The 12677-nt window shown below is 49.1% G+C and overlaps 1 protein-coding gene across 2 annotated transcripts; it reads right to left on the bottom strand.

Moving 5' to 3' along the window:
• Positions 1 to 1858: 1858 nt before the first annotated feature.
• On the bottom strand, positions 1859 to 12505 carry KLHL36 (kelch like family member 36). 2 transcript variants are annotated; one of them, XM_023732539.1, is made up of 6 exons: positions 12496 to 12505; positions 12167 to 12276; positions 9919 to 9997; positions 5322 to 6395; positions 3625 to 3782; positions 1859 to 2571 (listed from the first exon to the last, which is right to left on the bottom strand). In XM_023732539.1, the coding sequence occupies exons 3-6, from the start codon at positions 9976 to 9978 to the stop codon at positions 2016 to 2018; spliced, it is 1848 nt and encodes a 615-aa protein (XP_023588307.1). In that variant the 5' UTR covers positions 9979 to 9997; positions 12167 to 12276; positions 12496 to 12505; the 3' UTR covers positions 1859 to 2015. The 2 variants fall into 2 exon arrangements, with proteins under 2 accessions (XP_023588307.1, XP_004377788.2); XM_004377731.2 differs by lacking the exons at positions 12167 to 12276; positions 12496 to 12505 and having other exon boundaries at positions 9919 to 12134.
• Between the last annotated feature and the right edge of the window lie 172 nt (positions 12506 to 12677).

Raw genomic sequence — 12677 nt, 5'->3', positions numbered from 1 at the left:
GCCCCTAGATTCTGGTTGAAAGCCGACTGTTTGTTCATGACCCCAGGTGAGTTTGGGAGTCTATACCGTATATGCCACACTGTCTTCTGCAGGGTCTTCAAGTAATAAAACCTATCCCAAAGTTGGTAGAAGTTCTGCAAAACATGTTTCATGGAGGTCTGGGACTAGGTATGAGGGGGACAAAAAAAGGATTTCATGCTCAAAAAACTTTGGAAATGCTGGGTTGATGGGAGGTTAATAGTTAATGCAGGACTTCCCAGAGCCATTAATACTGTGTGTCATGGAGCTCCAAGAGGAGTTTACAGTCTGTTTTGCAGAACCTCATCAGTTTGTAAACCTCTAGGGATTTCCATATGCAAGTCACTAGCTAAATAGGCAGACTACTCGACCAACTAGCAATAGAGGGCTATCACGTTGAGTATTGGAGCTTTCAATCCCCAAGTCCCTCTCTGCTCTCCTGGTTACTAGAAACAGACCAATCTAAATCACAGTAAACCCTGAAGGGAAAGGAAAGAAAATGTGGTAAAGAATCTTGAAAAAATGGAAATAACTGAGATTATTCTTATTCTAACATCACTCTTAACAATAAATCTTGACATTTTCCCATCTTAGCCAAGGTAAAGATTACTAACGCTCTCCCTGGCTCATGATTAAAACCAATTCTACTGTATCCTCCCACAGCACTTTGCTTACATTATGCATCTGGCTTGGGCAGTCATCTAAAAGCTCTCCTTAAAGGGCATACATTATTGATACCTGTTCTAGAAACTGTCTGCAGGAACTAGTGCAGGGCAGCTCTACATCCTAAAGGAGGCGCTAAACATACATTACTAGCTTATATCAAAGAACTTAACACCTGGAAGGAACTTGGGGTGATTTCATCTAACCCTGTCACTTGCTGAATGAAGAAACAGACCAAGACCTCTTAAATGTATTTGCCCACTGAAACAAACTACTTAGTAGCAGACGACTGGGACCAGGATCTGTCACTTGAGTTGGGGGAGACACACCACAGCCCTCTTGGGGACCAGTGCTTGTTCATCTGTGTGGGAGCTTTCCATGGCTTCTCAGTGCTGGAGGCAGAGACAATAAGGACAGATTCTACGGAGCTCACTTTTTCTTTCCTGAGAAATAGATGCAGATTTTGGGAGCTCAGCATATCACTGATATAAAAAACAGTGAGTTCATAAAAACAAAAACAAAGAAAAAAGCACAAATTACAGAGTAATGTTTATAAAGAGCTTCATGCCTTTCCCCTCTTTCTTCCTGGATTCCCTAAGCCTTGGAGAACTGGGGAAGATGACGAGCCAGGGACTGGGATTATTTAGAAACAAGTCACCTGACAAGGAAATCCCAGCATGTGCACCTCCCTGGCAAGAAGTCCCAAGGTATCCCGACTGTCCAGCGAGCTGCGTGACCCTCAGTCACTCATGCAACCCCTTGGGGTCTCTGTGCCCTCATTTATAAAACAAATACACTTGACAGTGATTCCCAAACATGGCTGATGCTCATCACTCCAGGAACTGGTTAAAATACAGTTTCCAGGCACCTCTACCCCCCACCCCCACCCCCGCTCCTGGCAGTTTGGGAATTGGCAATTTTGAGTGGGAGCCCAGGAATCTGTCTTTTTAAAAAGCTCAGCCAGGTTTGGGGAAGCTTGAACTAGATGGTCTGAAATGTCTCTCCAAGGCCCCAAGTTTCACTATGAAAATCTCTGCATAACCCCTGCTCTGGCTGCTCTCAGGGGGTGTGGTTAGGGGGACCTTAGGGAATTGGTAATCTGGGAGGAACCCTGCACAGAGAGAAGGGCATGGCTACTGCCTGGGCCCAGGTGTAATTACTCAGCAAGATAATATGCAAAGTTCTATATAATATTTAATTGGTTGCTGTGATATCATAGAAAGACCGAGAATCATAAAAGTAAAAAAACATAATATTTTTAGGACTCTAAGGAGCTGTTGCTTGTCGGTGGAGACGCTGTAGGAGGCAGAAGCGGGCTCGAGGTCCTGGTGGGGTCACTGGCCCTGGTCCTGGTGCCTCCTGCTCTTGCCCTTCTTCTTCTTGTCCTCCAGCCGTGGCTTCAGGGCACAGACACAGGCGGACACTCCGGCAATGGCCTTGGGCAGGTCAATGCCCTTGCTCCACTTGTTCTTCTCGCAGTCGTACACCTGCACCGTCTTAGAGAAGGCGGTGCTCTCCCAGCTGTAGCCACCCAGGATGTAGATGCGGCCCTGCCACACAGCCACGCCTGACTCACTATTGGCGTGCAGCAGGGGCGCCACGCGGGTCCACTGGTTGCACTGGGGGCTGTAGGCCTCGACGCCCAGGACATCAAAGCGCTCCATGGATTCAATGTTGTCATCGCTGCCCCCGATGGAGTAGATGCTGTCGCCCAGGCTGCACATGCTGTGCCAGCCGCGAGCCGTGGTCATGGGCCGCCGTTCCTCCCACACATCCATCCGGTGGTCGTAGCACAGCAGGTTCTTGCGGTAGGGGCCGATCTGGTAGTCATGGCCCCCCGAGATGTACACAAAGTCTTTGTAGATGGTGCCCGCATGGCCATACGTGAACCTGCAGGGAGATGGGCGGACACAGAGACAGAGAGGGGGCTCAGTGCTGCACCCAATTTAACCTCCGTGAGCCTGGGCCTGTCTTCTCCTCTGTGAAATGAGGATGACCAGCCCTCCTGGGGGTGGTGTGGATTTGACGAGACAGTGTGCAGAGCAGGCGAGTGCTGGGCCCAGTGCCACAAAAACCATTTATAGATGGTTTTCATCACTGGACAAGGAGTGGCTGAGAAGGGTGGGTAAGCGGCAGGCCCTGCAGGGAGATCCCTAGGGCTCACTTCCCAGCTCTGCCCCTCTCTGCCAAGGCCCTTCTACTCTGAATCCCCATTTCTCCACATGAACTCACTAAACCCAATGCCATCAAGTCGATTCTGACTCATAGAGACCTTATATGACAAAGTAGAACTGCTCCATGGGGTTTCCGAGGCTGTAGTCTTTAAGGAAACAGACAGCCACATCTTTCTCCCGTGGAGCTGCTGGTGGGTTTGAAGCACCAACCTTTTGGTTAGCAGCCATGCACTTAACCACTGCGCCACCAGGGCTTCTCCATGAGCTCACTACCTGAACTCAATTGATATTCACTCCCCGACCCTCAGCAACTGAACAGACTCATTTATGGAGGGATGCTTGTTTTAGCAGCGAGCTGACTTGCACTAAAAACAAACAAACCCAAACTAGTTGCCACTGCGTCAACTATGACCCCTGGCAACCCCAAGTGTGTGAGAGTAGAACTGTGCTCTATAGGGTTTTCAGTGGTTGATTTTTCAGAAGTAGATCACCAGATTTTTCTTCCTAGGTGCCTCTGGGTTTGAGTTCAAACTGCCAACCTATCAGTTAATAGTCGAGTGCTTAACTGTTTGCGCCACCCAGATGCTTGCACATGGACAGTCTAAAACCAGAGCCCACACTCCTCTCTCCACCATTCCCTCTGCCACTCATGTTCTACTTCCTATTATTTATAAGCCAGGAGATCTTTCTGGAATTAGAGAACAAAGTAGCCAGAAAGGCAGGTGGACTGAACTGTAACCCATAAAAATCCTTAAAAACCCCCAGTCACCTTGGCAAGCCAGCCACGTAGGACCAGGAGTCAGTTCTGGGACTGTAAGTCTCTACTGAAGAGAGAGCTCCGTTTTCATTCCGGCCACCAACGGCCACCAGCATGTCTTCAATGGAGGCAAGGTAGAAATCCACCCGGCGCTGGTTCATGGAGGCCACCTGTGGAGGCGAGATACCTTAACCTTCCCTTCCCCAAACCCAGAACAGCGTCAACATCTAGCACTGCGTTCCCCAAACGTGTTCTATGGAACACGCAGCCCAAGAAGGTACAACAGTGGCCAAGCGAGTTTGGGGGAAGGGAATTCAACTCCAGTAAAGAGGGGATCTTTATGCAGGACTTCTCAGAGCCCCGGAGGGCTCCTCATGAATGCCCGAGAGGGGGATGGAGAACATATTTCCCCAAATTCATCTGGTCACGTGGTCTACCTTGTGGACTAGAATTGTGCAGAACACATGGTTCAGAACTGCTGATTTTTAGTGGTTTCCTAAAATAAAAATTCATCTTTCTCTTCTTCCCCCTCATCAGATAATTTTTTAATTATTGCTGATTGCCAGCCATGTTAACAGAGCAGAAGAGATGCGCTCAATAGGAGATTAAAAAGTAGAAGTACCAAGTTTTCTTTAATAATCCAAGCAGAATACACAAATGAACATGGACCTGCAGGAGACCATACATTGAGGCTACCACTGCTGAAAAGCTTTTGAGGGCAGACTCCAAAGCTGGAAGTACGTTTCTATCTGATTCTTCTTTCTAGTGGCAAGCGTTAGATCCTAGAAAGTGGTACAGATCTTTGAGAATAAAATCAAAAGGTCATCTGGAGTCCACTCTGAGTTTTGAGCTCAGGAAATCATAGAGTTAAGTAAAAACACTGAGGTGTGAGTATAAACAACAAGACATATTTTTGTGGGTGGTGGCCTGGAGGGGCATTCATGGGAGAAAGGGAACATGGGCTTCTGAACATACCCCAGTGACCCTAGAGGGTCAATGTCCCACACCCATTTTCCAGAGAGGGAAGCTGAAATTTGGAGAAGGCAAAAAAACAGTCTAAACCCACCTGCCCCAAGCTACAATTTGGCCCAGTTGGGATGGGAACTCAGGTCTGACTCCAAGGCCCATGCCCTTCCCATAATTAGGCCATGATACCTGTTGCATGGCCCCAAATTGTACCTTAACATGAGCCTTTGTAGCCTCCTAAAACTAGCTCCAAAGCTTTAAAAAAAAAAGAGCTCCACAAAGACTCTGGGACACAGGAAAAGTTGTTGGAATTATGAGTCAAACGTTTGGACTTACACTACCCAATATGGCAGCCACTAGTGTGGAATGGCCATTAAAATTAAATTTAAATGTAAACTAATGAATTAAAATTAAATAAAATGGAAAATTCAGTGCCTTGGTCACACTAGCTACATTTCAAGAGCTCAATAGTCACACATGTCTGGTGGCTACCATGTTGGATGGCACAGATGTACAACATTTCTGTCAGTGCAGAAAGTTCTAGTGGGCAGTGCTGACCCTTCATAAGGCGGTCGGCATTCACGTTTCCAAACCAGAGTGTGGACTCTTAACTTTATTGTCACACCTTGTTCAGAAGCAGGACAGTGGGCAAGGCCAGAGAGAAGCAGGGGGGAAGTCAAGGTTAGGTTAAGGAAACCAACAGAGTCCTCAAGAGTAAAGAAATAATCTGGCTTTAATCTCACCTTGATCCACTGTTTACAGCGGGGGTCATACCTATAAAGAAGATTGGATGCTGCATCCCCTCCATTGTCTCGTGAGAAGCTGCCGCCGGCGATGAAGATGAACCCCCCCAGCACAGCAACACAGTGGTGGCTCCGCCGGGCCGGCAGCGGTGTCTCCTTGACCCACTGCTCGCTCTGGGAATCCAGGTAGCAGGTGTCGTCGCTGAGCTCCAGACACCGTTCGGAGACCTCGCCACCCACAAAGAGCAGGCGCTCCTCGTTGGTGCGCAGTGCCGTGCGCTTGGTCTGCATGACGGGTTGGGCAGCCAGGCTGTTATGGTAGCGCACCGCCTCCTCGATGAAGCCCTCGCAGTTGGCCTCCTTGGGCAGCAGCGAGCACACAGCTGGCTTGACACGGTGCAGTAGGTCGTTCTTGGGGATGAGTGGGAAGTGGATGTTCTCCAGCACCTGGTAGGCATGGGCCTCGCGCTCAGGCTGTTGTGTGAGCCACTGCAGAGCAGCCTGCAGCAGGTCATGCTCGCACTCCCGCTGTACCTGGCTGCTGCTCAGGTAGACACACAGCTTCTGCATGGACACGTTCTGCAGGAAGTCAGGCGTGAACGATAGTGTGCCAAAGTGGCTCAGGATGAAGCCGTCGATGAAGGCATCGAGCCGCTTGAGGCTGTAGATGGAGGCCAGCTCCTGGAGGTAGAGGTAGTTGTCCTCACTCACCTCTTGCTCCAGGTACTCGCAGCAGAAGTCCACCACCGTCCAGATCTGCAGGAGATGGGCCGTCTCCAGGATGTAGTCGATGTTGCCGCCATCCAGTGCCAGCTCACCACTGTACAAGAAGTCCACCACGGCCTTAAGCCCGATGTAGGAGGCGCCAATCAGCTCCACCTCCTTCTGGAAGGCCTCCCTCATGCCAATGGTGAACATGGAGTTGAAGTAGTCGCTGCACACGGCCAGCAGGTTGCGGTGGGCTGGCACACGCTGCTCATCTGCCACTAGGACGATGTCACAGAAGAGGCCACGGAGACGCTGCTCGTTGAGACGCTGCAGCACCGTGGTCGAGTGGTCGGCCCAGCGGTACACCTATGGCAGAAAGCTGACGTGAGGCCCAGGTTCCACCTGCCCTCCCATGGCCTGCAGGGTCCTAAGAGCCACCGGGGGGTCATGCCCAACATTTTAAATAAAGTGGGATGAAAGAGACAGTGTGTCAGATATCAGAGTGCATTGTGGGAAATCAGAGTGTATAGTCCTTCCTTCCCTCCTTCTTTCCCTCCTTCATTTTCCTTCCTTCTCGCCCTCTCTCACTTTCTTTCTTAATGTGGGTCATAAGCAAATAGGTTTGAAAAATGCTGACCCATCAGGGCACTGAAGTTGCTCAGAGTGGCCTCTAAAACCAGATACAATCTGAATCCCCATTCTGTCACTTACTATCTGTGATCACGTGCCTCGGGTGGACCCAAACCTCCAACCTTTCAGTTAGGAACTGAGTACAGTAACCATTTGTACCACCCAGGAACTCTACACACGGATATCTCTGTTTATTCTGTTTATACACAGACAGCCATGATGGCCTAGTAGTTCTGGCTTCTAATTAAACAGGATGATTCTGGGCTCTGACAGATACTAGCTTGTCCACAGACCCCTCTCAGGTGTGGATTAAAGGAAGGAAATGAGAAAGTACTAGAATAGCAGGCTATGGATTAACAGTAAAGGCTGAGTGTCTCGACAGAAGCAAGTGAGGGGCCATCAGGTGGTTTGCCCACCCCAGGACCCCTGGTTGTCCCATGGTAGTCTCCTGGGACTGTTCATCCCATGGTAATCCCCTGGGACCGCCACACTTAGATGGGAGGTACACACCACCCAGGCTTCAGTGTTAAAAGAGAAACAGCCCCAGGGATGGGGACCGTGGGAAGCAATGGGCAACAGCTACTGAAGGAGACTATCTTCTCCAGCGAGCCAGGGCAGGGGAAGAGGGCAGCCGCTGTTTCTAAAACTATGTCTCCATACTCAGCAGGCACGCTTAATTCTTTACCTGTGTCTCGACTACAACCCACATCTGATATTTTAGTGTAGCTGCAGAGATGACAACTTCAAACAAACAAACATGATTTCCCAGTTTTAAAGGGACATCAGTAATGGTATGTCAGCATTTCATATAATTTAGAAACTCTAACCCCCACATTAAAGGAGCCCTGGTGGCATAGTGGTTCAGCACTCGGCCGCTAACCTAAAGGTGAACAGTTCAAACCCACCAGCCACTCCACGGGAGAAAGATGTGGCAATCAGTTCTGTGAAGATTACAGCCTTGGAAACCCATGGGGCAGTTCTACTCTGTCCTACAGGTCACTATAAGTCGGAATTGACTCAACAGCAACCAGTTTGGTTTGGTTTTTTGGAATCCCCACATTTTCTGATGGCATTAAACCCCATTCATTCCTATATTTCTTAGTTTAGTGCCTAAATCAAATGCAGGCAGAGTAGGTGAAGAAAGACAGGTACTCAGGGACTAACACTGAAGAGAATACAGTGGGTTTAACCTCACTGGATTATATATTAAAAAAGAACTTAGCACTAAAATAGATCAGCATGTTCTGGAGTAGATAAATCAACAAGGTAGTCACACAATGAAGACTCCACAGCTCTGAGCATGAACAATCACTGCTACATACACAACAGTGCAGATGAGTCTCCCAAGCATAGTGTTGAGTGAAATAAGCCAGGCACACAAAAGCACCTACCCTATGATGCCAGTTAAATCAGGCAAAGCTAAACAATAGTGTTAGAAGTCAGGAGAGTGGTTATCCAGAGTGTAGGGACTGGAAGGGGGATGATGGGGGGCCCTAGGGGTTGGTAATGTTCTGCTTTTTTATCTGGGTGCTGGCTACATGGGTGAGTTTAATGTCTAAACATTTGAGGGTTCACTTATGATTTGGGCACTTGTTTGTATAAAAAGTTAGAAATATAAATACAATCAACCAAGGAATAGAGAACCCTATTTCTAAAGGCCTAGATTCAGAAACAAACAAACTCAGAATCTGACTTGTAGGACAAAGATTTCCAGTGCTATCAAACTTAGAAAGCCACACTGTCTTCACAGCCAAGCTCCAGAACAAAGCCCCTTTGAGAGAGCCGCAAGACCTTTCTGAGTTTTCACAGCAGATAAAGCCGGGCTTGGCAAAAGCCTTCTTGGTAAACTCAGATGGGAATAGGAAACTGTTTCTTAAAAGAATCAACCTCTCTTGAAAAAGACACCCCATTTTTTCTAACACACATCTGCAGACCTCTTTTTTTTTTTTTAAACAAATCTATAGGATGCTCATAACTCCCCTTATGTAAAGCAATGTTTTTCAATCATCTTTTTCATTATCACTCCCCTAAAGAGCTTTTATTGAGCCCTTATAGATATTTTTTCCTAATAACCTCCCATGAGATGTTAATACCACAGTAGATATACCATGTATCTGCTTATGTGCTGTATGTACAGCTATGCTTTACACATAAAAAGAGTAACATTTTTTTCTGCATCTCCCAAGAACTAATTTTTACTCCCTTGGGGGCAATATCACTCCCGTTGGTAATGCATATTGAACATAACCATGGAGTCCCTGGGTGGTACAAATGGTCAGTGCATTCAGCCGCTAAACGAAAGTCTGGAGGTTTGAGTCTACCCAGAGGCACCTTGGAAGAAAGCCCTAGCTATCTACTTCTGAAAAATCAGCCACTGAAAACCTTATGAAGCACAGTTCTACTCTGACACACATGGGGTCACCATGAGCCAGAATCAATTTGACGGCAACTGGTTTAATTGGTTTAAGGCAACCATAATTTAATCTCTAAAAAATGGCACTTTTAAAGAAAGGGGGCACTATTAATATTTATAGCAGGAAGACAGGTGTAAATAGGGACTGTCCCCCAAAATCAGTCCCCCAACATTTATCTATGGCAGCTGTGGGGCAGGGGTTGTTCCAAACCACCTGGGGAGCTTGCTGAGGTACAGATTTCCAGGCTCCACTCTCAGATTTTAATTTAGCAAGTCTAGGGTGGAGACGGGCACATGTATTTCTAATTAGACACCCTCTGCCTCAGGGTGATTCTAATGCAGACACCGGTTGGTAGCCTGACCCTGACCCACCCACACTTGCTCTTACGGCCCAGAGTCAAGACCAGGGAGTATCTGGGCCCTTAACATCCAGGCATACAACATGTTGTCTCCACTCCAAGGTGGGAGGCTGGAGGCTTGGGTTCTCAATGGACATGTCCTTGGAGTCTTTGAGTCCCCCAAGTGGGGAAAGACAATTCCATGAGCTCTTACTCTGTCCCATCCACCTCTTAGGGTTGATGTGAGAGACAAACAGCAAAGTGGCTGGAATGCCACTCTGAAAAACAAGACAACGTCTGGGCAGTGTCTCTAAAGTCCCCTGCGCTTGCAGCCTCCTGATTTAATGACTTTTTCGGCTCCTTGACCATTTCTACCTCTACTTATTGTTAAGGATATTAACACCACCAACAACAAAAAAATCTATCTGTAAGTTAAGAATGAGTTAATTGGAAAAAGCTTTGCCCTCCTCTGATGATTTCCACAGGTGGTAAGCAATAATTCACAGACCTTTGAAGATTCGCTGATCTTGTATGGCCGAGACACTCGCGTCTGCCTGCTTCCCTCCATTGTGAATGGGATCGCAGCCCTACAACAGGAACAGGATTTCTGAGCGCATAGTAATAACTCCAGGTCATTCATGAACTGCAGGCCCTGCCAGCAGACATCAAGAGCAAGCAAAAGCGAAAACAGTCACACAGAGGAAAGAGGGAAAGCAGCAGTGGACTATAAAGAACTCGTGTACGCTTTGAGTTGGAAGAATCAGGTTGTTAGAAAATTTAACGAGTGATCCTTTACCATCTAAAACACGAACAACACCAGTCTTTTAGCTCATGCCCTGCAAACACCTACTAGTTGATGCTTGATCTCAACTGGGCCTTTTAGGTAGATCAAGGTCATAATGATACTAGTTATCATTTTGGAGCCCAGCCTATGACCTTGGAACCAAGCAAAGGGACTTATATGCATCATCTTATTTAACTCCCATAACTCCTTTGCCAGGCTGATGTCACTCATCCCTTGTTATAGATGAGGGTATTGACCTCAAGGTCATATAGCTAGTAAATGGCTGAGAATCAAACCATGGTCTATCCAACTCCAAAACCCAGACTCTCACCATGATGCTCTGCTGAAGGCAGCACAGTCTTTGACAGCATCACACTTTATTATGATAAAGTGAAGGATATGATACAGTGATGACTAACATGTATACAGTGTATTCCAGACACAAGCACTGTCCTGAGTGCTTTTATATGTATTCACTCATTTAAACCCCACAACAATCCCATGAAGCAAATACTGTTATTATCCTCATTTTACAGAGCAGGAAACGATGGCACTGAGGTGAAATGACCTACCCAGTGTCACACAGCTAGAAGTGGCAAAACCAGGATTCCAAGCCAGGGAAGCTTCCATGCTCTTAATCCCTACACTACACCACTTGGCCATAAAAAAAGCCCAGGATTAGCAGACCAATGTTGGGGCCTATGCCCTGCCTCAAACATCCAGCATAAACTTAAGCAAGTCTGCTAATCACTCTGTACCTCAAGGTCAAGTCTATAGAATGTGCTGTACCAGATGATGTTAAGGTTTCTTCCAGCTTTGAAAGCCACAAAGCCAGGCTTTGGGGGACCTTAGGGATTGAGGGGGCACAAGTCACATACTGGGATCAAGTTTTTAAGTAGGAATTTTTTTTTCTGCTTAGTTCACGTGACCAGTCTTTGATTTGCTACCTATGGAACAAACCAACTTTGCTAACAACGTGACAAGAAGTCAGCACTGTCCCAAGATAAGTGCGAGCACACGGGGTTCCAGCATTCCAAGGGAGGTACGAATGCAACACAGTCCATCCTGTCTGACTCCCTGGGGGAAGAAAGGACAACTAGATTTCTTTTGATAAGCTAGCAACTTTGTGACAATGACAAGCTGTACCCACCTTGTCCTTCCTGACCTCCCCCAGGCTGCTGGGTCTCTCAGAGATGGAGCAACCAAAAACCAAACTCATTGCTGTCGAGTAGATTCCAACTCATAGAGACCCTACAGGACAGAGTAGAACTGCCCCATAGGGTTTCCATGGCTGTAAATCCTTACAGAAACAGGCTGCCACATCTTTCTCCCGCGGAGGGGCTGGTGGGTTCTAACCGCCGACCTTTCCCTTAGCAGCTGAGCGCTTAACCACTGCACCACTGGGAACCAGCATTCCTGCAGTGCTTACTGCATGCCCCTGACTTTCTCATTTCAGCTTCGCCAAGACACTGAGACAGGTGCCATCACCATTGTCACGCCAAGGACACCCAGGCTCAGGAGGCTGAGGGGCTTCCCTGAGATCACACAGCAGAAAGCAGCAGACCTCTCCCCCACCCCCCAGCACCCCAGGCAGCCAGTCATGGCTCTCTTCTGCCCTCAGAGGCTTGTTCTTTTCTAGGCCAAGATTTCTAGAGAGTTTCCCTGTTGCTGGAGAATCCAGTCTTTTGTCTCCTGGGTAGTAGCTCAGGGCAGATTTCTACCTGAATGCAGGGTGTCTGGCGCTCCCATCCTTTCTGGAAGCAGGTGAGGAGGTCAAGGCCATCCACATGCACACTAACAATTCCCAGTTGAGTTTAAAAGGTCTTTTAATAAACATGGGAACCTGGGCGATGTGCAGTACGAAGGATCCCAGGGGAGCCTCCTCCCCGGTTTTCTACCCTGAACCTGCCCGACCTCAGCGCTTGGGAAAGATAACGCTGTTGGCACGAGCATGACGCCCGTCAGCACTCACCCGTACGGATCTCGCCGGCAGGGTCTCTGGGGACGCCGCTGTCGCTCCCTCGGACAAGGCACCCCTGGCGGAACAGCCAGCACAACGGCCACCCGGCAGGCTCGAGCCGGCTGCGAAGGGCGGAGGGAGGCGGAGTTGGGGCGCGCCAGGCCCGGAGCCCGCAGGAGGACGCGGGGACTCACCTGCGGGTCGCGCCGTGGCAGCCGCAGCCCGCACCTGTCTCACCTGCGGGGGCGACGGCGCCCCCCCACCCCCTGCGGCGGCCGGGCCGCTGCGCCCCCTTGCACTCCCCTTACCTCGCCCGCCCGTTCGCACCCACCCGAGCTTACAGGGGCGCGGGGGTTGGGATCCCACAGCTCGAAGGGGCGGGGACCTTCCCTCTCCAGGCCCCCGCCCCGGCCCTTCGACGGCGCGCGTGGCCCGGCCGGGTCCCGGGGCTGGCTGGCTGGGTAGGTGGGTGAGCGCGCGGAGACCCACCTAGGAGTGCCCTAGGGGCGCGGCGCGGCGGCCC

Source organism: Trichechus manatus, unplaced genomic scaffold (assembly GCF_000243295.1).
Source record: "Trichechus manatus latirostris isolate Lorelei unplaced genomic scaffold, TriManLat1.0 scaffold00053, whole genome shotgun sequence".
In the NCBI taxonomy this organism is placed as follows: domain Eukaryota; kingdom Metazoa; phylum Chordata; class Mammalia; order Sirenia; family Trichechidae; genus Trichechus; species Trichechus manatus.
Note: the sequence above shows the minus strand (reverse complement) of the source record. Positions and strands in the feature narration are given on the sequence as shown.

What these genes read in the sequence shown, in the direction of transcription:
- KLHL36 (XM_004377731.2), bottom strand. Translation starts at nt 10,050, where the DNA reads ATGAATGACCTGGAGTTATTACTATGCGCTCAGAAATCCTGTTCCTGT. An exon ending in GCTGTAAACAGTGGATCAAG is followed by an intron (nt 3,783 to 5,321) that starts GTGAGATTAAAG and finishes TCGCCTCCACAG; the next exon opens with GTGGCCTCCATGAACCAGCG. An exon ending in TACGTGGCTGGCTTGCCAAG is followed by an intron (nt 2,572 to 3,624) that starts GTGACTGGGGGT and finishes ATCTCCCTGCAG; the next exon opens with GTTCACGTATGGCCATGCGG.